This window comes from Drosophila nasuta, chromosome 2R (genome assembly GCF_023558535.2).
Source record: "Drosophila nasuta strain 15112-1781.00 chromosome 2R, ASM2355853v1, whole genome shotgun sequence".
In the NCBI taxonomy this organism is placed as follows: Eukaryota; Metazoa; Arthropoda; class Insecta; order Diptera; family Drosophilidae; genus Drosophila; species Drosophila nasuta.
In genome coordinates, this window is record NC_083456.1 from 8,353,409 (window position 1) to 8,380,481 (window position 27,073).

At 39.7% G+C, this 27,073-nt stretch overlaps 1 protein-coding gene across 1 annotated transcript; it reads right to left on the reverse strand.

The window, feature by feature from the left end:
* Nucleotides 1–1,908: 1,908 nt before the first annotated feature.
* On the reverse strand, nucleotides 1,909–26,191 carry LOC132786331 (V-type proton ATPase subunit C). The gene is made up of 5 exons (XM_060792836.1): nucleotides 25,759–26,191; nucleotides 18,733–19,148; nucleotides 12,582–12,694; nucleotides 6,781–7,030; nucleotides 1,909–5,733 (listed from the first exon to the last, which is right to left on the reverse strand). The coding sequence occupies exons 2-5, from the start codon at nucleotides 18,946–18,948 to the stop codon at nucleotides 4,414–4,416; spliced, it is 1,899 nt and encodes a 632-aa protein (XP_060648819.1). The 5' UTR covers nucleotides 18,949–19,148; nucleotides 25,759–26,191; the 3' UTR covers nucleotides 1,909–4,413.
* Nucleotides 26,192–27,073: the final 882 nt, after the last annotated feature.

The following is a 27,073-nucleotide window of genomic DNA, read 5'->3' on the forward strand; positions in this document are numbered from 1 at the left end:
ATCTCACTCGAAGAATACCCTTTAATAAACGTATTCCTAGAACTCCCCATCGATAAGATAAGTTCGACGTTGTTTTGGCCATAAATTGGAAATTTGTCAAGATTCACTTAGAGCCTATGACAACAATATGAATCCATCAACGATAAAACTTATTGTGTCCATAGCAAAGACCTTTGGCGATAACAATTACAACAAACTCAAAAAATTTTATTAGATACTTTTGCACTCAATTTACTGATAAGTTAACGACGTCATCTCCTACATATGCGGATTTTCTTCTTGTTAAAGAGCAAAGCGAAAGCTTAAGAATGCAGCTTAAAGTTCTCCTTAAACAAATCGCGAACAACTGTAACAATCCCACTATTTTCGAAGAGCAATTAAGCGTACGCGTAGGCGAATATGTGCGCAAAAGCAATTGTCAAACATCGCGTCTATAAATAGAATTCACAAGAACAACAACAATGGATGGGCATTGGCAAAGCTTGACTTCGTGTCGCGTATTATTGTTGTTGTCTGAGGTCAGTTTTCGGACGCAACGTGATTGAGAGCGGTTTGCGCCGGTTCTGTGTCGTTGTCGCTGTCGACGTCAGCGTCAGCGTCGCAATAAAAGCTGATTAGTTTATTTAACAAGATATGTACGTGTGCAATAATTTTTATATATTTGCAAGTCGAGTGTGTACAGAAAGACATAGAGATAGATAGAGAGAAATATGGCGGTGTACTTTGTAGTATAATTATTTGCGCAGATCATTAGCTTTTGGTGCTTGTGGATCGAGTGTATCGAAAGTGGATTCAAAATCACTGTGTACATTTTGTGTTCTACTTCAGTGTACACAATGTGGATTCCAAATCAGAGCCAACAGTGTGGGTTCAAAAAACTAAGTGAGTGGAATTGTGTGGCATAAAAATTGTGCGCAGCTCCAAAGTCGTAATTGCCTTTCTTAATAGGGAAATTGAAAGCTTCCCTCTAATTGGCACACTCCATATAAATCTTCACACAAACACACACACACACACAAGCAGAGCGCCCCCAACGAGGTATGTATGTATTTAATTACTCAACAAGCTTTGATGCTTTCATTAAGTTGCTAGTAACTTTCTCAAATGCATATCTTGTGCTCAAGGCTGTCGAGCTTTTGAGCCACTGCAACCGCAGTAAAGTGCGAAGCCGCTTTCACACACACACTCACACTCACACACAAACACACATGTGTAAAATAATTAAGTTGTTTATCTTAATGCAAACATTTCTCTTACTGCAAGTAACTGTTAATTACACTCTCAGCAAGTAAAAAAACACAAAACGAAAGACGCAACAAGGAGCGCAATGCAAACTTTCTATTAAAGTGAAACTAGCACACACTCTCACACACACACACGCATGCATACGCACAGAGCAACGTCTTTCGCTCTTACTCTTGTGATGTCCTCCCTCGCTCTCCCTCACATTCTTCCTCTCGTTTTCTGTGTTTTACTTTTGTGGCCTCTGCCTGCTGAAGTGCGCATTGCGCAAGCCAATTTAAATTTTAAAATAAGCACATTAACTGCATGCAGAAGCGCTAACATGAACGCACTCACACTCACACACCCTTCATGGCTCTTCGCCATTCTCAGCCAGCATATGCACGTACTCCTCTCTCTCTCTCTAACACAAACACATAAGGGCGCCCACACGCGCGCACATGTTTAACGCCAACGTCTTAAGAGCGAGGTTTAAGTGTGCGTGTAAGAGGAGACAAGCAACAGGCGTAAATCTGCAGTAAATTTAACATGTGCGGCGTCTCTTTTTCATGCTCACCTGAGACTGACACGTTTCCTCCCCCCACTCCCTTCCCCAACTTTATAAATTAATGAGATTGACGTTGCTTTTTTATATTCATAATTTGATTTTAATTATTATCCATATCTGCTTAAAGAGAGAAGAACTAATTGTTAATTACAAAAAATTGATAAACTAACTATTTGGCATAAGTGCTAATCATTTAATGTAATTGATATTAATGTATGATTAACTGGCGTTTAACATTATAAATTCGATTAAATCGTTTGCGTTCTTTTTTATTTGGGTTTCAATTTCTTTTTGTTGTTTTCATAAAAGACAGATAGAATAGAGCCTCCTTAGTGTGTTTTCTTCGTTTCTTATAGTTTCATTAGTTTCGGTATTCGATAGATCTCATATATGTATATATATATTCAAATATATTATAGATAGACCCAATTGCTGATATGCTATCAAAGTTCACATATATCGAAATCATTAGAACAAATTAAGACTAACTAAAACAATTTATTTACAATTTAACAGATTTCAAAAACAAAAGTTTGTTCGATTAACATTAGAGCTTAGTGGAAGAACTACAGAAATTTTCCGTTACGAGTTATTATTGACTTGTCATACTATTTACAAAGACTTCTTGAGTTCTTGAGTTCTTGAGTTCTCAGTTATGATAATGATAGATAGTTTAAACTTTAAAGATTAAAACTTTTGTACTGATATTGATAGTATCGGAAACCAGGTGTGCTATATAAGTAACACGTACATAAATGCCTCCCAAAAATTGATATGTAATATTCGAAATGAGAATCTTAACAAATTGGGGATAGTCTAAGCTGAAATTATAAATAAATGATATTTGATAACTGAAATACTATGTAGATAGTTGTTCTTCCTTAATCAATTAGGTTATGCATAGATTATGTTTAGGGTTGTCTGGCATTATTTTATTTTGTCACTCGTTCAATGATTGTGCTTCGGCATAATTTTCAAATATCTCAAGTTCGATTCTGTAACGGGTTAATGGGTATCGGGTATCGGGTATGTACGACTACTACATTTAAGGGTATATCCAAAAATCACAACAACGTGAACTCCATTCTAAAGCATATTTTATGGATTAGTTGAATCTGGCTGTTGATGATCATGCTATGCTAGATGTAACGACGCTTAATGCTTACCGATTATTGATTATAGTCGTACTCTATGTACAGCAATTATTTGTTTTTTCTTTTTCTTTTCGGGGGCTCAAGGTCTAGTTTATAATACGTTGCTAATACTACTAATTATAGGATACATTGCATTGTGCTCATATATGAAGATTTAACATACAGCTCGCTCCTTAATGTCTCTCCTAGTCTAAATGGAAGTTCTAACATGTTTACAGGGTATTGTTGGGGGAGGTTCGAGTTCTCTATTCGCATGCTATTTACATTTCTGATACAACCTAGCAAGTGTTTCGTTTAAAGGGGCTGCGACCCCTTTAATTTGTTCAACGGGATTCTAAAAAGGTTCACTCGATATACCTAATGGGTGTTTAGTTTCACATAGTTTACAAGCATTATCAACTAATTATTTCTGCGTTTGTTAATCATAGTCGATTATTATACAGTTTATTATTGTTATGACAATAAGTAAAATACAGTTTTATTTTTAATATGTAAACAGTCTTTTGAGAACCTTTCATGGCGCAAAGGCTACGTTAAATGCATTATCTTGGCTGAAAAAAGCGAAAAACTAAATGTATAAATTCAAAACTAATTAAATTAAATTGCAACCCTAAAAGTATGCTACACATTTTGTCACAAGCGCTGTGGCTGTTCACATTATATGCTGCGCTTAAAAGTATGCAACACATTTTTAGGTGGCTAGCGTAAAAGTTTCGTTGAGTTTTTACGCTGTGTCGACTTCGACTGCTCTAATTACTCAAACAAAAATGTGGAAATCAAATTAAAATGTTCTAAAAATTATTTAAATGCAAACTAAATGCAAAATAAATGAAAAATAAAGTCAATTTGATGTTTATAGAATTTTTTAATGGTTTGGTATATTTTTTTGTTTGTTTTTTTTTTTTTTTGTTTCTGACTTAAAAACTAAAATAACAAACAGAAGTTAAAAATCGTCAATTCAATGCATCATTTACAGATAGGATAAAAGTTTCGTTATAAGTTACATTATAAATTAGAGTTTGTTTTCGCTTCGTATTATATTAAGAGTTATATTGTAGAATTTGGCAATCACATTGGAAAAACACTTAGGCGCTATAAGTTCTTTGCTTTCTAGGAGTTACACTATTTATACTGTAGTACTAAAAGCTTAAATTACGCTGACTTTTCACTTTAAAGAATGTATGTATAAAGCGAAAAACTTATGGCAACCCTATATAGGATACAAAAGGAGGGCAAATTGCTAATTCTAGCCTTAGGAATACATAATATACATAACATATGTGCTAGAACTATTGCTTTCACGATGTACACGCAGCAGTTGAGAGTTGTACTACACTTATACATTACTACACTAACTATCGATATAGGGGTGGAGCTTAAAGGCTTAAGCTGCAACTAGAGCTGTACACAGTTGATGAGAACCCAGAGCGGAAGGCTCTTTGCTATTTACATGATCAAGTCAAAGTCGATCTACGCTGGCTGCACATTGTTGTTGTCCAGCTGCGAGGTGACCGTGGAGCAGGCGCTGCTGTTGTTGTTGGGACTGGTTGCCTCGCTGCTCGAGGCATTCGCTGCTGCACTTGCAGCCGGAGCTTTTCTACCCCCTCTTGACCAGCCAAAGCTTAAAGCTGCGCTCAGCTTGCTTGGCTTAGGGAGTTGCTGTTCCGTCAGATCGTAATCCTGTCGCCCAATCGAACTAGCAGGCGTATGATGACTATACCCGGAATCGGAACCGAAGCTCGAGTCGCCATAAGGATGTCGGTAGTCGGAGGTTGCTGTGGGTAGAAGCGTGGATGCATAGGGACGCGCTGAACCGCCAGCACTGTCGTAGTAATAGTTGGCATTGTACATCGGTTCCGCATAGCCATAGGCTGGCTCCGCAGTCAGCGGTGCCGCATGGATGCGATGGTGTTGATGCTGATGCGCTGCCAGACGACGATCCACCAGACGGGGTTGGGTGCGCGCTCGCATCGTGGCTGCCATCAGACCTTGGGCACTATTCGGGGGATATTGCTGCACGCTGGGATAGCGAATGCGCTCCCGATAGATTGTGGAGAGGGGCGCAACGGGCGCTTGACTCAGCTGTGCGTTGATGCGATTACGACGCTCCACCTCGTGCTCCAGCGTGTTGTAGAACTGCGGCGCCGTGGAACGCGCCAGATAGCCGAGGGACATCATGTTGCTGCGATTGTCGTAGAGCGGCGCCAGATCCGCAATCTCCGCCGTCGAGTTGCTGTTGTTGAGCTCCTCCTGGCGTTGTTGCTGGCGATTGCGTGGAGTGCGTCGCATCTGGCTGGGATTAGTGCCAGTTGCCACCTCATTAGAGTTGTTATTGTTGTTGTTCTGATTGCTTGCAGTCGAGGCACTCGCTGTGGACGCATCCTGACCCGTCGAGGACCCTGAGCTGAGTACACTGTGTCGCTCCTGTGTTGGCAACTGTGCAGCAGCTGTTGCCGCACTCGCTGTTGTGGCTGCCCCATTGCTACTAGCTGCTCGCTCATGGTAAGGTGTTCCACTAGCAGTGGCAGCTGTTGCCTGTTGCGCCGTGTTCGCTTCCTTGTGGAAACTGCACTCGCCCGGCAGCGATAGCTCGTCCTCGGCGAAATCGTCATCGGAATGCAGCGGTGGCTCCGACTCACCATCGGAGTCGACGCGTCCTGGGCCCAGCTCCTCGTAGACATTGTCGTTGGAGCGATAGGGATCAGGACCGGGCGAGGAGCTGACGAGGAAAGGCGGCGACCGTGTCATCGGATAGCCACTAGGATAATGTATGCTCTTGCCCTGCAGCAGCTGTAAGAGTAAAGAAAAGAGAGAAGAAAAGTTAGTTGATGTTGTCGCAAAGGATATTCTATAAAAAGAAACAAGGAATTATTATGCCTCGACGCAGAAATAAAACGAAGAGAGAGAAATATTCAGTTCGAATACTCTGAGAAAAAGAAGGAATAGGAAAAATTGAGAAAAAATAATAAAGCAAAGGCATTAAGGGACGAAAGAAACCAATCGAGCGCCTAAATGCCATTTGAATGGATGCCCAGCAATTAGCGTTAGACAAAGAGGAATAGAGAGGAAAAGACAGCAGCCGGAGGAATATGCAATAATTGGAAAGTGTGTGCGACATTAAGCAGATTTGAGTCAAGGATTTGCAGTCTTAGCCATGGCCTAAAGGAGCTGTTTATCAGACAATAAAATAATCACGCACTTCAGCGTAAGCGAAAGGCTAGAGAGCGAGAGCCAGGGAGGAAGGAAAATGGACCATAAAGCGGCATCAAGAAATATGAAAAAGGCGAATAAAAAGACATTGCAAAGAAGCGGTAGGAAGACAAACACGTCCCGATTCCCCAAAGGCGTCAGAGTCGTAAAAATGGCACAAAAGACGCACGAATTGAGCCCGCAAAGCGAGCGAAGGAGCAAAGGAAGGATATCACATGCACAAGGACAAGGATAAGGGAGTGTGGGTATAGTCCATTCAGAATAAAGCAATAGCACATCAATGAATAAAAAGGATAAAAAAGCGAAGGCACTAAGGAAATGCGGTCTCATTTTACACACAGTTTTTGACAATTCAATTGAGTGAGTGAGCGTGTGTGTGCGTGCGTATGTGTGTGTGTGTATGTGTCTGACAAGTTGACAATGACAGTGCAATGTTTTGACAGCAATTGTCGAAATGTTGCCTCAAGCTCTCGCATTACACGCAAACAGGACTCGACAGCCAACAACTCGCAAAAACTTCCTGCACGACAATTAAACAGATTGACAAACAATAAGCAGGACACGACAACGAAAAGAGTGAGAGAGATGGATGACTAGAGCGAGAGAAAGAGAAGATTGTGTACTAACCTCGGCATGTGGATGCTGCTGGTAATGATGGTGATGATGATGATGATGCGGATGCTGCAGCTGATGATGGTGCTGATATTGATGATGCCGCATTACCAGCGGTCGATGGTGACCCAAATGTGCATCAGGATCCTCGTACATGGCATGATGTGGACCATGTGTTCCATTGCCGCCCAGTGGCATTGCCCCATTGAGGGCGCCACGCGTTGGCGTCTTGCAGGGCAGCAGATTTTGCACCTTTCGCTTGTTTCTGCAACAGAAAGAGAAAAGGGGAGATAAAGTTAATAAATGTTAAAGATGGGAAAGCACTTAAAGCTCGTATTAATTAGTTTATCCACTTAAAGCTCATTAAAGCTCTATTCCAAGTACATTTTAACTTCAAAGATGTGTGTTAAAGCTGAGTAAGAACTTATAACTTTAAGAAACTTAAAAGTATGTAAAAAGCTTCTTAACCAATAAAGTAGCTTAAAGCTCATTAAAAAGCTACTAATATAAAAAGATTGCAACTAATTTAAGCATAAACTTAAATTAAGTAAATTTAAACTTAAAATTTGTTTTACTCATCAAGCAGCTTCAAATAGAGAGAGAAAGAGAAGAGCGAAATGCGTAAAGTAGCTTAAAGCTGTGCTTAATGTGACTCATAAATAAGACCGAGAGGGAGAGAGAGAGAAAGAGAGAAGGACTTTAATTGGGCAAGCAGCTTAAAGGCAGACTTAAGCCAAAGGAGCAAAAGGAGAAGACGACATCGACGACATTGTGAACGTGAATGTGGATGACATTCATGACGTTGTTCGAGCAACGAGGCCAGCTTAATAGAGCCATAAGTTTTCGGTCAGCTGAGGATGCCGGCGGAAGATAAATCGATTTGTAATGGCTGCAAAATGGGCGTGGCTAGCCATGATAAATGCCAAGCTGGCCAAACAGGTAAACAGTGCACAGAATATATATCCCCAGCTCCACTTGATTAATAAAGAATGCTGAGTATAAATAAAAAGTGAAAGCAACACAAAAGTGCGCCACATAAAATTCAATTTAAATAAGCAGCAAAGGCGAAGGCAACCAAGAGGCGAAGGAGTCAAGGAAGGATGTCAAAATGACAACAGCTCGATGAAGCTCGAGCTGGAGCTGGAGCTGGAGCTGGAGTTGGAGGTAACCGCGTGCCATGAAAATAATGAACATAATTAAGTGTTGCCCATGGCAAAAGACAACGGCAACGACAACGACAACAACTTTGGCCTAAAGATGCCTTGTAGAAGCACTTGAAGACTGCCATATGGCAAAAACTCTCAGTCTCAGTCAGTCTCAGTCAGCGCCGACTTCCCTTAGCATAAGCATAATGAAAAATGTGAAATTAAATTGACGCCACGCCACACGTAGCATGCCCCAAAGTAGAGGGAGGGGAAAGCTGTCAGCCTTGTAAATGTCTTGTAGGTAAACAGGCTGCGATGTCAAACGGAAGTCGCTCGTAAAAACTCAACTCGCATGCAATGTCAAGCTTCGCCTGATTGCGAGAATGAGGCAAGGCACAGGAACACATATTAAATATGCTAGCCTACTTTCGGGTTCATTTCGAAACGAAAGCGACGATTGTATGCGCTGTGCAAACGTTTGCGAAAGAAGCACAAAGCAAAATAATGAAAAAATGGAGAGAGGCATAAAAGAAAAATCAAAGCAAATATAAATCGTTATAATTGCTAACTAACTGAAAAGTTTACGAATAGCAGGTGAAGAGGAAATTCATTGCGCAAACGTTTACGAATGTCGCACACAGCAAAATGACAAAATAAAGTGAGTCAAGGAGAATATGAATGATAGATAAAGCGCCATAAGTACAAGCAACTTAAATTCTCCCCCGCTAAAACCTTTACGAATAGCAGGCGAAGAGGAAGCAAGGAAACGTCTGCGACAGCTACTGTCAAATGGAGTCCAAAGTCAAGTTTACGCTTGCTTAGTGAAGGCATTATGACAACACAGTCTCAGTCTCTGCTTTCTGCTGTCTGCTGCTCTGTGTGTGTGTGTCTATGTGCTGAGGTTAAGAGTCGGTGAGTCAGCTGGCTGAGTGTCTGTTTACTTGGCTAAGTCGACTGTCAGGCAGCGTTGTAAAATATTCTTAAAAGTAAATTAAATAATGTGGCATGCCACAGCAAGACAACGAGCACAGCGAAAGAGAAGGCAGAGAAGCAAAAGAATCTTCCACTCCTCCACTTTAACTTATTTCATTTCATTTCACTTACGAGGCGTAAAAACGAAAGCAGCGCGTGCAGATTTAATGTATCTATGTGTGGGTATGAGTGTGTGTATGTGTGTGTGTTTTAACCCCTTAAGCGCCTTGTTTGATTTCTAAGCATTATGGCCAGCTATTGGAATGGACGCTGCGTCCCTGGAGTGTCGTACAATTTGCCAAACTCAAGAAACTCGGCAAAGTGAAGTATTTGTATGTTCAAAGAGGCAGGAAGGAGACGCTATACCTTTGGGGCAACACGAAGTGAGCAAGGGTTGCCTTGTGGCATAAGCAATTTACAATAAAAAACAAAAAAGAGAATGAAAGCAAGAGTAGCTGAGGCAACAATCCGATCCAAGTCAAATTCTAGAGTGCTCTCGCCTCGCTCTTCACGTATGCAAGCGAATCTTTTATTTATGAACTCGAACTCGACAAAGGGGCATGCGGCGTGTGGCATGTGGCAGCGCATACGCTTTGGGGGGTTGCACGTCGCAGGCACGTAAAAAACTCAATGTAGTGCGAAAATTGAACTACAAAGGCGCAGCCAAGTCGAAGCCTATTCCCAAAGAGTTTTCCTTTTCTTCCTTGTTTGATATGGAAATGAGGCGAGGAAGGAGGTTAAAGGGAAATGTTAAAGGTAAGCCAAAGACATGTTTGTGGATTTGTTGCAATTAATCTGTGTGTTGCACACAATACAAACACGAAATCATTCTCAATTTCAAATTAATTTGTAATGCAAACTAAACTCAGAGACAAACTTTCCTCGTAATTTGGGTCTTGATTAAAAATTGCCAGGGCAACAAGAACAATCAGGGTTGGAGAAGAAATTGTGATTGTTATTGCATACTTCAGGGCGCCCCTTTTGGATGTCGTTGTCATCTGCGTGGCAAATGAAATTGCAAGCAGGTGAAATTGATTTTATTTATTTAGCAGTGAGCATTAACAACACACGCACATAACTTTTGTGGTTGCCAGGGTTGCCAGGGGCTCTGCCTATTAAATATGCAGAAGCTCGTGTCGAGTCGAGTTGAGTTAAGGAGATGCTTAACTTTAATGTACGGGCAACAAAAAAATAAAGGAAAGAGACGGTATTACGTAAAAGTGAAATATATAGAGAGAGAAGGCAACATTTATCGCATTGCAATTATTTGCATAATTTGAGCATATTTATTTAAATATTATTAACTGGCGACAATGTTAACAATTTTACATGACATGGCACTTCATCGACATGCCACGACTGCCACATGTTGCATAGCTCGCCAATTTTATGCAATTAATAAAGTTGCATGTGCAAACATTTGCAAAAAATATGCAACATAAAAGGGTTGCAACACTCTGGTGGTTTATTAAAATAATTAAGGTAATTATGACTCATAATAAATGCAATTTATGCTCATGAAACTGAATCCGATGAGGGAATTTCGCAAGTCATTTAAATTGTTGATTTAACAGATTGAAGATATTCTATTTAATGTGTTGACATTATGATTATTTTATTTGAAGAGCATAAAAGAAGAAAACAGCAAAACAAATATAAATAAAATTAGTTTGTATTTTATTTATAGGTTTTGCTGTGCAACACACGCAACACGATAACACACAGATTCATATTCACATTCATATTCATATTTATTTGTTGGCTGCTTTCGAGGCCCATAAAGGCAAAATAATGTGCCACATCATAAATGCCACAAAAATGGCGTCGGCCTCAACTTGTGCGTTGCTCTTTTTTCTTTTTTTTGCTACTTCCTTTTTTTTGCGCTGGACATTCATAGTCATTCACAAACACACACACACACACACACACACATAGAGAGAAACACGCACATGCAGATAGCAAATGGGGCAAGTTTTTGGGGCAACACTTAAAGCAGCAGCTATCTCGCTCTCTCTCACTCTACGTGTGTAATAAAGATGCTCGTCGTGCCTTTTTGTGTGTGTGCTTTGGTCATGGCCATAACCTCAGAAATGATGAAGCACAACAGCAGCAACAACAACAAAACCAACAACAAGGATATCTCTGTGTGTGTGTATGTGTGTGGTTTCTATGTTGCCCTGCCACGCCCCCCAACTGTGCGTTCGTGCGGTCAGTAAACTTTAATGAATATGTATGAAAATCGCTTGTAGCAACTGCTCAGATATGCCCCTTCTCTCTCCCTCTCTTTTGATAGCAGCAGTGCCATGAATATTACAGCAAAATCGATGCGTTGCCTTCTCTTTCGCACACTTGTTGATGTTAATGAGAATAGAAAGAAGAACAAGACTTACAGTCGAAGCTTTAAGAGCTCTGACATGTGTGTATGTGTGTATGTAATATGGGAAATTTAATTTACTTTACTTTGCTCGTAAGCAAATTCATAAAGTCAAATAAATGTTTAGTTTTTAATTCATGTGCAAAGAGAGCAGAAAAACGCAGCTTCAAAATTTGGTTAACCCATTAAAATGAATAAACACACACACATTCACACTTAAACTAAGAGAGACGGATAAATGGGCTACCACTACTACGAAGAGTAGTGGAACTTTTTTTAAAGCTTACAAGGCGAGAACTGGAAGGCTGCCCGTTTACCCGCTCACCCGTTTACCCGCTCACCCGTTTACCCGCTCACCCGTTTACCCGCTCAACTGCTTGCGCGCTGTCTCCCTCTCTCACTTTAATGCCGTGCGTGCAAAATTCTTTCATTGCTCACACACTCACATGCTGTTTGTGTTTGGCTTGGTTTTGTTTCCTTTCTTTTCTCCTTTCGCTGCCCCTTTCCCCACCCCCCTCTGAAACCCATCGTTTGCTTTTGCTGCGGTTATTTCTGCTGCAGATTTCATTTGGTTTGCAATCTGAGAGAGTTCTCTTTTTTTGTGTGTGTGTGTTATTTCTCTGGTATTTCTTTTTTGCATTTTTCTGTGTTTTTGCAGTGGGGATAGTAAATTGTTTTATTTTTTTGTGCTGCCAAAAAGTTGATGTAACTGTGTTTGCTTTCGGTTTTAGGGCAGGGGAAGGGTCATTTCTCACGTTTTTTTGCTGTGTGTATTTAAAATTTCAATTTAATTTAGTTTTGGTTTTAAGAGTGCACACACCAACACACTAACACACACACATAGATTCACTCATGTAGGTCAGCGCTTGAAAGTAGACTACATTAATTTTCGTTTGGTCGCCGTTGCATTTGCTCTTGTTGTTGTTTGTTTACTTGTTTGTTTTTGTGACTTTAGCAAATGGGTTTTTACAATTGCATGTGTGTGTGAGTGTGTGGCCATGCATAGTTTATAATGTTTATACGTTTTCGCATTTGGCGCATAGCATGCATTTTTCATATGGCGCCAAATTTTTGGATGACCCAACACTTTTACGGTTTATGAATTTGTGTGCAAAATTATCAGCGAACTTTATTATGATTATCATGGTAAAGCCGACTCGCACATAATTAAAGCACTAAATCAGAAAGTAAAGACTGCAGCATGCAACATGTTGCAACCGCAAGACAAGACCAACAGAGTGAAGTGTGTGTGTGTGGTCTAAGAGTAATTGAGAGATCGAGCTTAAGCAGAGTGTGCACTGCTCGCACCTATGTAAATTACTTACTTCCAGACAAACAGTGAAGAGATGAGCACGATGAGCACCAGCAGCAAAGAGAAAACCGCAATCATCGCTGAGGTGGCCAGTGATTGGCTGCTGTAAAGGCTGGCATCCAGAATCTGTAAGAAAGAGCGAGAGAGAGAGGGAGTGAGTGAGTGAGTTGAGCTTACTTAGCATTTAAAGTGAGTGAGTGAAAAGTAAAAGTAAAAGCAAAAGTAAAAAGTTCAAGACGATGCAAATCACGAAGCAACTCAAACACAAAGCCATTTTGCATTCCACCAACCAACAAACAAACAAAACAAGTAAAAAACAATTTCGGCAAATATGCCTAACGAAATGCAAACAAAAGCGCACGCGGCTGTTAACCGTTATTTTTATTTTTTTCTTTGCTTGCTTTTTGTTTCTTTTCTTTTGGGCAACATTTCTGAGATTACTTGGAGATGAAATGTCTTTTAACAATCAGAGAAATTAAGGTCAGTTATGCGTATATAGAATATGTATTAAATAAGCTAAAAAAAAGGTCTTCGACAACTGTCATTTAATTACAATTTTATATAAGATTCCGATATAAAACAACTATAACTAAAAACTAGAAATGTCACTGAGATGCAATATGTAAATAAATTTTGTTATTATTGTTTTACGGTTGATTTTGCGTTGTTGATCTTTGTCAACAACAAAAGTAAAAATGCAAAAGTTGCACCTGTCATTGCGCCAACACAAATACAGATAAACACAAACACACACACACACACACACACACTCAGCCAGAGAAAGACAATCAGATACGCATCATAAATCAGTCAGAAAACATTGAAAAATATTTTGCTGAGAGCGAAACGAAGCGACGAGAGAGACAAAAGCTGCGCTCGAAATGAAATCGAGGTCAAGCTTTGACAGCTGTGCAAATAATTTCGCCTGTGTTGTGCCAGTGTGTACACACAACTGTGTGTGTGAGAGAAGAGAGAAGACAGGCAGTGTGTCCACACGCTGGAATTATGTAGGCCACACTTTAGTTTGAAATGCATTTTGTGCATACACTAATTTATTAACAAATAGTTTTACGTATTTTCGTTGATTTATTTGCTCAGTGTTGCGATGGCACAGTTTTCATTCAATGCGGAAGCATCCCCCCCCTTCCTCTCCCTCTATAAATTAATCATTTTGAATGAGTGTAAACAAACAAAAGGCATCGATTGGGCGAGGTGGCGGAGGAGGAGGAGGGGAAAGAAAACATAGTCCCGCTCCCAATTCATCCAAAAGCGAGATAAGCTATAAAAATATTGACAGCAGCCGGTTGTTGCCTCATGGCGAAATTGTTTAAACTATTGAGCAAAGGGGCAACTCCCCCTCCCCTCCACTCAACTGTCGCTCGCTTATCATATAATTTTCAAGACTTTTCAGTGTTTCGAGAAAATTGTTTTGAAAACAATTTACGAACAAATCGCCGCATGAAACTGTGGCAAACAAATAAATAACAATAAATTAAACAATTATGAGAGCAATGGAAGGAGGAATGAACACACAAGTGTTGGAGGGAGAGTCAAAAGTTAAAGAAAGAAAGAAAAACTCGCAAAGCTCTCATTGCGTCGCGTAATCAAATTGATTAATGAGCTGTGGCTGCCACTTTGTGGCAGTGTCATGTGGCAAGGGGAAGCTGTGCTTTCGATAAGCTACTCAAAGCTGCTCTCAATTCGTCTATGCTCGACTGCAACTCACCTACACCAAAGAAAACAATTACTTTTGTCTCGTTTTCGGTTTTCGGTTTCGGTTTTCTTTCTTTCCGCCGCAGGCAGCGACGATAATCGATAAATCTATATGAAGGGGGGCATGTTACCTATTTGTAATGCTCATTTCGGTGCGTTTTCTGGGCAAACAAATGAGTGGCTGCCGTTTCGGAGAATGGGAATTGCGACAGCCTTCAGCTGCAACTGGGGATTAACCGGAGGGCCGTCGATAAAAAGTCAACGAGAACGAACTATGGGGTCGACAAAGAGTTGTTATCAAATGCGAGTGCGCTTTGTTTGCACAGATAAGCGTGTTTTCCAGTAGTATGCAGTAGGAAAATGATTGAAGGTTTTCCATCGAAGTCAACTTGCAACTAGGTAGCTGGAATCATAAATTAAATGCAGATAACGATAACAATTTGAACGATTTATGTAAAGGCAAACAAGAGGCGAAGGCAAACAGTAAACAGTTAAAAGCAAACACAGAGCGACCATACTGCATTAAAATGGTGCTGCCAACTTGTGCGATAAAATAATTAAGCCACAAGACATTAGGAGAAAAGGCAAATGGGAATTTTGCGAGTGAATAAGAAATTATGGCATAAAGTTTAGAGCCCAACAAAATGGAGATTAACAAGGGCAGTGTTGCCAAATGCCACAAAAAAAAGCCAGAAACGAAAACTTTGTAATCATGAAAAATTCGTGGCTCAAGGGCAGAAAATATTTCCGAGTAGGCCATTAAATGAAATGTGACCCAATTTCCACAACGAGGCAACAGCGAAAATCCACAACACGAGTCAAAATGTTGCACCTGCTTGTGGCAACTTGCAACATTTTCATTTGAGAAAACTTTGCCAACTCGATCTCTTTGTCTTGCAACAAAGCACGTGCCACTTGCAGCACTTGCAACAAGAGCAACAACAACAAGGACAGCAGCTGAGTTCTGAGTTCTTCACTGATAACAAGGCGAAAAGTTCTCTCTACATGTGTGTGTAACGCCTTTTTCAACACTAAACCAACTTCGATTTCACAGCACGTGCATATCGACTGTACTTCCGCTTGCCTCTTTCTTTTCTTCCTCTATTCTTCCACCCTTTTTGCCAGTGTTTATGTTGGCAACTTGATGCAGTTTTGTAACCACTTGACAGTGCAATTGTTTGGAAACAACTTGTGATTGAGATGCCTTCAATTGGATTCGTTCTTCTTCTTCTTTTTCTTTTCTTCGCACTTTTTAGGCAGTTTTACGTTACGTGAAATGCGTTTGAAAACGAAAGAAAAATTTTGTAGTGTCAACTTCACACTTATTTGCGAGTTTCTCTTAAAGGAAGTTTCCAAAGTTCTCCTCTCAGGAGAGAGCGAGCGAGTTATTCTCATCTATCTTTTCTAGCTATTTAATGCGAGTTCAACTGAAAATTTCGATGTGCTGCATGTAAATTCAATTTTGTTATTGTCACAGCAAATTTCCAGACGATTTTTCATTCCATTTTCCTCAGCTGTCTGCAGCTGTGTCTGCTCTGTGTCAACTGTAAACAACAACCTTCTTCTTCTTCTTCTTTTTCTGATTCCTCTTCTCCTTCATCTTCATCATCATCATCGTCGTTGTCGTTGTGTTTGCGCCCAAAAAGCAGACTGCGAAACTATGCAACATTCCTTAGACAATGCGATTTGCGAGCATTCGGGAAAGCTTTCGCACGACATTTGATATCAATGTCAAGACATTTACCCTTCTCCTTCTCCTCCCCTTTCGTCTTCGCTTTTCCTTGCGCTTTTCCTCGTCTTGTACACTTTGCTAACTCTCTGCTTATTTAAAGCGATTTCTCGCAGCGACTTGAAATATTTTCGCGCAAAGCAAAAAAAGCAGAAAAATAATAAGAAAGGATTATTTTGGCTGCCACGCCCCCTCTACTGCCTCCCTCTTCTTCTTCTTTTACTTCTTTTGCTGCTGCTGAGAACGACGCGCTCCAAATTTAATTTCGCATGTTTGACGCGTCGTCTTCGCTTTTTTTTTCGCCCCCCCTCAATGCGAGAAACATGTCGCTCCACGAATCCTTTGCGTGATGCTGCCACTTCCGTTTGACTTTAAAGATTTCTAAATACCCTGTACGTTTTAATGATTTGATGAGGTATGCTAGACTAACTGAAAGTGTTCATAATTATATTTAGTGAATAAATTTCCTTAAAAAAAATTCTTAATCATTGTTATTTCATTTAAAATTTTAAATTTCTGTAACTTTCAATAAAATTTAAGTCTGCTAATTCTAAATATTATTCAAATTTATACTTTATTTATTATTTTTCATTTAAGATAATTTAACTTAGCTTTATAACTTTTCCTGTAACAACTTTCAGATGTAAAATTAGGAAATAAGTTATTTATTATTTACATTCTTAAAATCTCAAGAATTCTGTTAAACAACTCATAAAAATTACAGTTCAGAATTCTGAAGAATTATATTTAGAAAGCAAATCGATTTTACAGGATATCCTGCAGTCATTTAGTTTCTGTTTATTTCCGCATTTGACAATTACGTTTGCTGCTCTTGCCATCTCTTTTCCTTCTACACATGTATATGTTGCGTTCTCTCTCACACATGTCGCTCTGCCAAATTGGCACAATTCCCGTTAAACTTATCAATTTGATGAGAGAATTTCACACACGCACACAAAGTGAAATTCCCCCCACAACTCCCCTCTCAACGACACACATAGACTTGAGTTTGGCATTTCTCTTCCTTTTTTTTTTTGGTGCTAATCCATTAAATTGATGCTGATGGCAATTGAATTTAAGCTGCTTCGCACAGATTTCAACGAATTTACCTCAATGGCAGTTAGTGGAAGCATGAAATTGCATTTCGATATACGATAAACGATAGACGATAACTACGAACGTGGGAAACTGGCAATTTAAGACATGCCAGCACATTTGATTTGTCAGCATAATTCCACCAGAAAAAGAGATGGAATTAGAGAGTAGGATAGAGAGGGAATGAATGACATATTGAAGTGCCCACACACTGAAAGATCTATCGTTATCTGTGGGGACCACACACAAAAAGCTCAACAACATTTTCTATTTATTGAAATTTCCATTTTCTGTTACATAAATGTCGAGAATTAAGTGGAAAACACTCGAGTCTTGGCGCTCTCCCCAAAAAAAAAGAAAAGAAAGAAGAGCAAAAAAAATTAAAGATAGAGCGAGGCACGTGAGTCTCATATATGGTTATCAATGCAACTCACTGACAAAGTGTTGATGTGGAATTTGATCTTGTTGTGTTTTCTGTGTTTTGTGTTTCCTCCTCATTGCCTAAACAAACAGGCGAGAGCGAGAGATTAGAACGAGTGCCGGGTTACACAGTTCTTGAGTTGAGTTCTTTAGTTTTCCCAACAAATAATTTGTAACAGTTTTTCTTTAAGGTTTGCCACACGAATTCGAGGCCATATGTTGCCAGGGAATCGAGGAATCGAGGAATCAACCCCCAACCCAGCTTGTTGAGCCCTTCTGGCTTTTCATTCTATGCTTGCCAACTACTCGACTCAACTTGGGTTGTCCTTTTTTTCGTTTTTGTTGTTGTTGGTTGTGCGTCGAACGCTTAACTTTTCATTGTTATTGTAATTTGTTGTTGCCTGGACAGTCTGTCGAGGGTGTTGGCCAGCCTCATAATGATGACGTTTTTTATTATACATTTTATTCTTGTTGTTGCCCCCCCAAAGAAGAGTAACAGCTGTTGCTCTGGCAACAGTCGAGACTCGAGACGAGTCGAACTGAGGACTTCAAGGAGCCAAAAATGGCCTTAAAGTGTTGCCTTGTGGTTGAATGACTGTGTAGACTTTTTTTCAAAGGCCTTAAAGCTAAAGCAAAAGTCAAGACTCTTTAAGAATAAAACATAATTTTAATACAAAACTTAACCAATTTCAATCAAATATTACAATTTTAATGAAATACAATTTTAAAAAAAAGTTAAATAATAAATTTCAACTTTAAACAAAGGTAATGCATATCACCAACTATATGTGAAATTTTATCCGACTCGCTTTAATAGTTTGCGAGTATTTCAAGTGTTTACTCGCGGTCAGACGGACAGCCGGATTTATTGCGCTGATAAATTGCGGCAGACTTTCGGTGCACAATACGCAATCAAGTTGAAGTGTCAAACACTCAACTTTTGCCACGCCCACTGGGTTAACCCGCCTAAGGTCTCATCCCCCAAAAGGGTCGCATTATTATTATTGTTGTATGCATAATGAAATGAGGCAATAATTCAATAAGGCAACATCAATTTTTGACACCTCGCGCACTTTCAACAATTTCCACTTGCAGCAGCTTGTTAGCTTGCTAGCAAGGAAAATGCCAACAGCTGTGGCAGCGGCAGCAGCTCATTAGACAGGGTTGCAACCCTTACTCATTAGGTTGCATAAGTTTTTGCACTTACCGGCATCGCTTGGCAGACGTCGCTGTCCCATTGCTGCTGTGCCAATTGCTCCTCGTTGCAATCCTGCGGCACCACCGTGTACTCGGCAAGGGCGGGAGGTCTCGGGGGTGGCGGGATGAGGAACTGTGGTGGTGCTGCAAGTGGCATGCCGGCGCATTCATCGCACTCGAACATGAAGAGATCCGCATCCATCATTGTATCCAACATTTTCCACATTTGTTGCACGTTTTCTTTGATTCGTTTACGTTTTTGGTTGTTTTTCCAAATTTGGTTTTTCCCTCGTTTTGGTTCTGTGTCTTATGTATGTGTGTGTGTGTTCATGTGTGTGAGTTTGTGTGTGAGATCGTTTGGGCTGCGTGTCAAATGCGTTTCCTGATCGCTGTCATCTCGCTGGACAGCCGTCAACGGCGGCGGCGCTGTAAGGAAAAAGCAAACAAAGGAAAATTCTCTGGTTAGTTGAGGGACTACGAAATGCGGAGGTTTGTCTCCTCGGACAACAGCTGGCGGCATCTTTTACATTCTTTTCTCTCTCTGTTCTCCATCATTAGCTGGCAACCGTAAAGCGAGGCACGTAACTAGCTTGATCCTGGCCACACTTCCTTTGGCACATGCGAAAACTTTTAGCCTCGGATCGCACAGCTTATTCACACCCCTAAAAACAATTCAGAATCTATGATCATCTCAACCCCTCGCTCCCCGCTGTGTGTGGAAAGCAACCCCGTCCCAGTTTTTTTTAACGCTTCATGTTAATTTTTATTGATTTTGTTTAATGCGTTTCTATTTTTTCCATATTTATTTTTATTTGCTTTGGCTTTTTACCACCGCTCAGTTCTCTTTTGTTGTTGTTGTTATTATTGTGCGTGTGTCCTGCCTCATCCCTTTCTGCTAAATATACATTTTCCTGTTTTTTTTTTTGTATTCCTAAATCTGTCCAGTCATTGGCAATTGTTTTAAGCCAGCGCTCAACCCCCTTTAAAGGTTTTCCCTTTCTCTGTTTTTCTATTTTTTATGATTATTATTATCCTTTCGACTGCGGTTCTGTTGTTATTCTTCACACATATGCTGACAAAATAATTGAGAAATTGATTAAAGTGGTTTGGGGTGCAGTTGTTACTATCGATAACTGATGACGTACTATCGATAAGCTCAATTCGAAATTGATAATAAAGTTATTTGCGGTCAATCTTATATTGCTGTAATTATCGATAATTTCTTTTCTAGACTGTCGATAATTATTATCGATAAACAAGCATCTTAGAATTTGGTTTATTGTTGCGCTACTTTGGATAACTATTATCGTTAAGCATCTTGAAATGCTTCCAGCTATCAGCATCTCAACTCAAACTACCTTTCACCGCTTATCGATTGCCTCAACTGCCTATTATCGATAACTGGCCGCCAGTGACAATCGCTTCCAAATTGGTTCCATCAGCGCAACAATGCCAACGGTCTATCTGGATTACGAGGCGGCTTAAGCTCTGTCTGCCAGCTTGACTTGACAGCCTGGGGGAAAATTCAGAGAGAGAGAGTGAGAGACGAGAGGCAAGAGAGAGGAAAGCCAAGGAGGCAACATATGTTGCCAGTTGGGCCATTTAATTAGCTGCACTGAGAGCTGACAGTTGTCAGAGAGTGTGGCACTGAGTGAAGAGCGAAGGAGATTGAACGAGAGAGAGAGGAAGATGGAGGCAGGTCGAAGCAACTGAACTGATAAGATCTTGAAAACTACAATCGGTTGCTGTTGTTGTTGCTGTGGTTGTTGTCTTGCAATCAAATGTAAGCCGCTGTTGACATTGGAGATTAAAAGATATTAAAAACGAAGACGACGAGGCGAGTCTGACACACAATGTTGCTGTGTATGGGGCAGAAGTAAAAAGACTGAGACTCGAAAAATACAATGACAGCGGACAGAGAGACAGAGAGACAAAAAGACCGAACGACACACACAAAACATGTCAAAGATGAAATGTTGTAAAGAAAATTGAATTGAATTGAATGCGCTGGAATTGAAACGAAGTCAAACTAATAAATAACAACAAAAAAGAAAGAAACTAACAGAGTAAAAAAACACTAATGCAACATGAAGTTGCAACAAAACTGAAACTGAGGATGCATAACTCAGGAAGCGAAACTTAAAGTTATTTTGTTTGGTCGAAAATCGATTGAATTGTCTGAAAACTGAAACTGAAACCGTTTGCTGATTAGCTTTGAAGCGGCCCATTAAAAGCCTCAAACCTCAAGTCCCCCAAAGGTCCAAAATAATGAAATAAATCGTGTTGAAAAACTTGCAAGTTGCAAACGAAATGGAAAAGGAAACGACAGCCCAAAGAAAAGAAGAGCAAAGAGAAGAGAAGACACAGAAGACAGACGAGACAACGAAATCGATTTGTTTCGAGATTAAGTCTGGGACGCAGTCAACGTCTCCTGGGAAATGTCCGACCAAGCGTAAAGCGGAAATGTTATGGACGCGCCAAGGAAGCGCAAATGGAAATCAAAGTACGCAGAATGAAAGAGGGAAGGAGAATCACAGGAGTTGGAGGTCCTGCTGAGGTGACTCCAGCAATTAGCAGTAGCCTGGGCATTGTGATAAGAACGAATCAAAGCGAAATGAAAGCAATTAGATAATTGGCTTAAAGTTGTGAGATTCAAGACTCCAAGAGCAGCAGCTGCGTTCGACACTACTCAAGCTCAAGAGAGAGAAGCACTCAACGATGATGGAAAGAAATCCTTTTTATAGAGAGACACAAACACTTCAGGCCAATTAAAGAAAGTCTGCTTAACCCTATCCAATTGAACTAGGCTTTCTTTCTTTAAAACTGATTTATCGCCTGACTTTGCACTTGAGATACTTTCACTACTTCCAACTCACAATTGCCAAATAAAGAAGGGAGCGAAGGGAACAACAGCTGTCTACAATTGAATTGAATTGTTACTCCATCTAACATTTATAGTAGATACAATTTGATATTGGGCAAAAAGGGAACATAATTTCAAAATTAGCTGGACAATGCCTCAGGGTTGTATTGGGTTTTCTTATTTTCCTTTTAGGTATTTGTGTTTTTTGTTTTTTTTTGCCACGCATTTAAATGACTCAATCGAAAGCCAAACCACGTCGGGGTCAGAAACGAGAACCAGAAACCAAAAAAAGCAGGTAACAGAAACACATTTATTAGCTGCAATGATAAATGTTCTTTCCCTAGGATCGACATGTCGCTCCCTCCTCTGCTTCTCTCTCATTCTGTCTCAGTCTCTGTCTCTTTCTATGTGTGTAATTTTAATTCGTTTTGGGCTGTAACTGATATGGGTGCGGTACCAAAAAAAAAAATAACTAGAGACTGCAGTCTACTGTCTAGAGTCTCGAGTCTAGACCGCTGTCAGTTCAGGTAGTCGACATTGAGAATGGAGAATTGAGACATTAGATGTAGTTAGTATTCGGCTATTCGACAACGATAAGTGTTATGGGCTCTGCGGGATAACATTCTTATTCTCATTCTCTCGAAGTAGAATAGATTGCAAATTGTTTGGGGAATTCAATTCGGGTCATCGAAAGATGACACGAATAAGAATAGGTTGAAGTAGTTACAGAATTAAACTAGTTGAAATTAGAGAAATATTTTATATTCGACAGATGGAATCCTGCAACATTTTATACGAAGTATAAATACATTAAATTAGTTAATATTAAAGAAAATATTTCAACTTTAAGAGTACAATTTCATGCTGAATTTGAGTAGAGGAATTGATTAAAGAACTGATGTGAAAGAAAACAAAATTAATAGAAAATAAATACTCAAACTTTAACTAAATTCTAGTTTCACGCTGCATTTTTCTATACAAACTGATTAATTAAACTTCCAACAACTAAGAAGAGTTTCAAGAATATTAACAAAACTAGTTAAAATTCAAGAAACATTCAATCTTGCACAATTTCACGCTGACTTTTACCATTGAGTAGATTAATCAAGCTTTCCTAAGCCTAAGCCTGCACTTTAAAGGCAGCTTTAAAGCTCGTTTTCTCCGCTGGATAAACAACGCCTCAGAGCATGCAACAAATTACCAAAAAATCTAGACTAAAATATGCGAATAAAAAAAAAGGCAAGAGAAATGAGTATGACGAAAATAAGGCGAAGAAGTTGAAGAAAGAGGGAGAGAAGGAGAGAACTTTGCCTTAGTTTACATATCATTTATTATTTGCCGCTCTCGTTGTTGTTGTTGTCCAGTCGGGCGAGGTGTTTGGGCTACTAACATTGTCACGCCCCCCTGCGGCCACATTACGCAAAACTTTTAAATAAAGCAAAGCACCGTTGTTCTTGTCGTTGTTGTTGTTGCTGTTCTTGTTTGTCCAGAGATGACGACAACGACGACAACACAGAGGATGAAGAATGGGGGATGGGATGGAATGGGAGTGCAAAAGCAGAGGCAGAAGATGACGGGCATGTCACATCAATGTCACTCAGCATTAAGAGCAAAAGCAAGACGAGACAGAGAGTGAGTGCGAGTGTGAGAGTGAGAGAAGAAGCGTGCTTGGAAACTAACAGTAAGCATGTCCTGCGACGGCTGCGATAAAGTTTCGTTTCGTTTGCTTCGCATTCTCATTGTGATGCTGCTTTTGATTCGGCTTCTTATTCTCCTTCTACTTTTCGCCGGCATTTACCTACTCATCCCCCCCTTCAGAAGGAGAGAGAAAGAGAGAGATGGAGAGTGCCTGCCTTTTTTCACGGCTTTCGCTCCTCGTGCGAGAAAATTACAAGCGTATAACAAATATTTTGTTTTCAGATTTTTTACTTTTTATTCCTTATGCTTCCATTTTTCTTCTTTTCTCTCTCTTCGTTCCCCTACGTTTTTTTTTGTTACAAATTTTCGCGTGCGTTTTTGTTTCGTTTCCTGCTCTATACTGTTTATGTTTTTTATGCTTCTTTTGTAAATATTGTGTTGACTATTTGCATAAGGTGCTTAGCGAGTGTTTTATTTTGTATTTTTTTTTTTTTGTTGTGTGCTTTGCTAAAAAGAAGCTTAGCATATTGGAACCTTTGAGTCATAATTCCCAAACCTTGAACTTCAACAACTACTTTGAATGTGTTGAAATTCAATAAATTCCCACGCGACTTTGAATTTAATAAAGTCATTTCAACTCTTCTCTCTTTATTTTCCCAAACTACAATTTATGTCTTAACTTCGTTTATAAAATTTATATAAAGCACGCGATTCGCATACTAATTAAGTGGACAGGCGGCTAACGAAATAAATTTGAAAACAAACAGCAAACGGAAATCCTGTGAGCCTTTTTTCCAACAAAAACAGAGATGGAAGGAGTGGAAAAGTGGAGGGAGAAGGGTCAACATGTGTAGCAGTCATGTTTCCATTGGGATCGTGTGGACAATTAAAATTCAATTTCAATTTCGATGTGGCGACAGGTAAGCAGACTCACTTTAAATCTCTTTTTCACTCACTCGCATGTGTATCCCAAAGATACAAGATACATTTAATACAAGCTGCAAGTTTTTCGCGTAGGCCGCATAGTTGGAGTCGGAGTTTGAGATTGAGTTATTATTATTTATCTGCACATCTGTGGACTGCCTCGCTTAACAGCTCATTTATTCGACGGTTGACGGCGCGGAGTATCTTGTGCCCACTTGTCGCCGAAGCATAAATTTTGTTTGCCGCAAATTTATGAGTTATGAAGACATTGGCTTATTTACCAAAGGATTAAGGCGTGCAAACGAAAATAAACACGCAAAGAGCGCGAGCAAAGAATAACACAGACACAAGCACACACATAATGAACTTGCCGCCAAATGTGGCAAGCTTGTCTTTTTGCCCCTCGCACTCACACTTGTTGCGCTTGTCGCTGCTTTGCTAATAATTTAAACAAATTTACTTAAAACAAAAAAATGTTGACACTCGACATAAAGCATCGACAGCTCCCCTTCTCTCTCTCTCCCTCCTCTATCTCTTTCGCACTCGCTCGTTTGACTATACAAACAAAGGTGTGTGTGTGTGTGTGAAGATGTCATAAGTGTAGTTTGACTCCATCTGCATTTTTCTACACTTTTTCTCTATTTGGTTATAATTAAAGCTCTTTGGCGGCACTTTTGATGTTGCAAGAATCAAAGCAAAGGCTTCTTATTCTCTCTCTCTAGAAAAATTATTTGTTTGCTGACTTAACGGCAAATAAACAGTTAAGAAAACACTGCACTTCTTTATAACTTTACAATCCATTTTGTTTTTATCTTTTTGTCAAATATTATTTCCTAGAATTCACTAAAAATTCTTATGGAATAATATTCAAAGTTTCTTATGAAATCAAAGAATTATTGAATAACATTATAATACCTCTAACCTTTTTTGTATAATATTAATTCCTAGAAATTCCTAAATTCCCTATAGATTAATTCAATAAGCAGTATTTATTATGATTTCCAATTTATTTTCACTCTTTAAATGCACTACACTAAAAAATCACTCAAATATTGCTTGCGATTCTTTGATTTGCTGTTGCATTCCATTTGCATTACACAAACAACAACAAAAATTGGCTCATCTTTTAACTGTAACTGTAACGGAAGCAGGAGCAGGGGAGAGAGAAGGCGCGAGTGAGAGTGAAGTTGGTGTCTTGCTTAAGCGATAATCTGCAGCTCGCAGCAACTTAAAGCAGCTGATAAGCTTTGCTCTACCCACTCAAAGAGAGGGAGTTAGAAAGAGGAAGAGCGATTGCAGAGGTTTGTTTTCACTCGCCCACACAGCGTTTGATGCCCGCTGCTTTTTTTTTTCTTTGAGTTTTTGAGATGTGCTTAATCCGTTTGACACTCGTAGGCAGCAGCAGCTTTGCCCAAAACTTGCACTTACCGTCCCTCTCACACTCACACACACCTCTCCATGCTTTTGTCACACGGCAAATGCAAAAACAAAGTTCAAGATCCCTGCACTCGAAGAGTTTTATTGAGTTCTCTTTTCTTAAGACTGCCAGCAGTTTTTCTTGGTTTTTTTTTTGCTTTTGTTGTATTCCAGTTGACGATGCTGATGACTTACCCGCTGTTTTATAACTCCCAAATTAAAAAGGACTTGACTGTTGTTGTCACTGTCCTTTTTGTTGTTTTGTTGTAATTTGCTTTGACACTTTTTGCGTGCTGCCGTTTTTAATTAAGCCAAATCCAATTATAATGTATAATTATGCTTATTTCATTTTGCTTTTTGCTTTTTCGACACCAATTTTTCAATTATTTTGTTTGGTTATTGAACACAAGTTTAGCACACTCTTCTCTTATTTGTTGTTGTAATCACTATTTGTATTTATGCTTTTTGCACATTAGTTGCGACAAATTTTCGGTAAGATTTTCTTTTACACAGTATTGAACATTTTTCACGTCAGTCTTTTATGCGTTTGCGGGGAAAAAAGTTTCGTATTCGTTCATTCGGAAATTTGTGAAAATTATACGCGAGACGCACACGTCCGTTTGCGGCGACTGCGAGTCAAAAACTGAAACTGAATTTCAAAATGAGAGACGCAATAGCAGCAACGGCGTCGCCGACGCCGTTGAAGCTGACGATGGCAGCGAATGTTGCGCGTCTTCCATTGCTAGCCGAACACGCACATACATGTATACGCATACACATGCACATGCATGTTCAGACTTGCTCGCTTTGCCTCTGCTTTGCTTTGCTTGGCAACATTTCGTTCATTTCGCCAATGAACGCCTCCTACGCGCTCTCTCAATTGCGCTCTCTGTGTGCGCTCTCTCTTTTCGGCACATTGCAGTTCTAAGCTGAACAACACACAGTTGAATTTGAACGCTGTTCGCTGAATGTTTGTTGCTGTTCTGCTGCCGTTGCTTTAATTTTTAACTTTTTTTTAGCGTAAATTTTAGTGCATGATTATTTGTTTATTGTTGTTAAATATCGAATTACGCATTAAAAGCTGTTTCTCAAAATTGACAACTTGTCGCCAGTTTTAGTAATTAAACACTAAGCACTTTTAGCAGACCTTTTGAAGCATCGAATTTCACAAGTTTATGATATTTACATATGTACATATGAAATAGACAATTGGGTAAACAGCACAGACATATTTTCATTTAAATGCCCAGCTGTTTGTTCTCTGAGCTCAATGCCAAACAAATCCCTCGTTGGATTAAAAACACAAAAAATTCCCCCACATCAAAAATACAAATTCAGAATCATAACAGAGTGAAGCTCTCATCACAAAACCTATGACGAATATGCAACAGCAACAGCAACAGCAACAACAGTGTGCAGCATCCCATCACAATATGATGTTGATCAAGGTCAATGTCTCGCTCGTAGTGCGCTTTGGCCCCACTCCACGTTCACTCCCCCCAACATGCTT

Bases quoted from the DNA above. Each gene is read 5' to 3' on its own strand.
- LOC132786331 (XM_060792836.1), bottom strand. From the start codon at position 18,948: ATGTGGAAAATGTTGGATACAATGATGGATGCGGATCTCTTCATGTTC. The intron at 12,695-18,732 runs GTAAGTGCAAAA...TCTTTCTTACAG, and splicing joins ACGTCTGCCAAGCGATGCCG to ATTCTGGATGCCAGCCTTTA. The intron at 5,734-6,780 runs GTTAGTACACAA...TTACTCTTACAG, and splicing joins AGCAGCATCCACATGCCGAG to CTGCTGCAGGGCAAGAGCAT.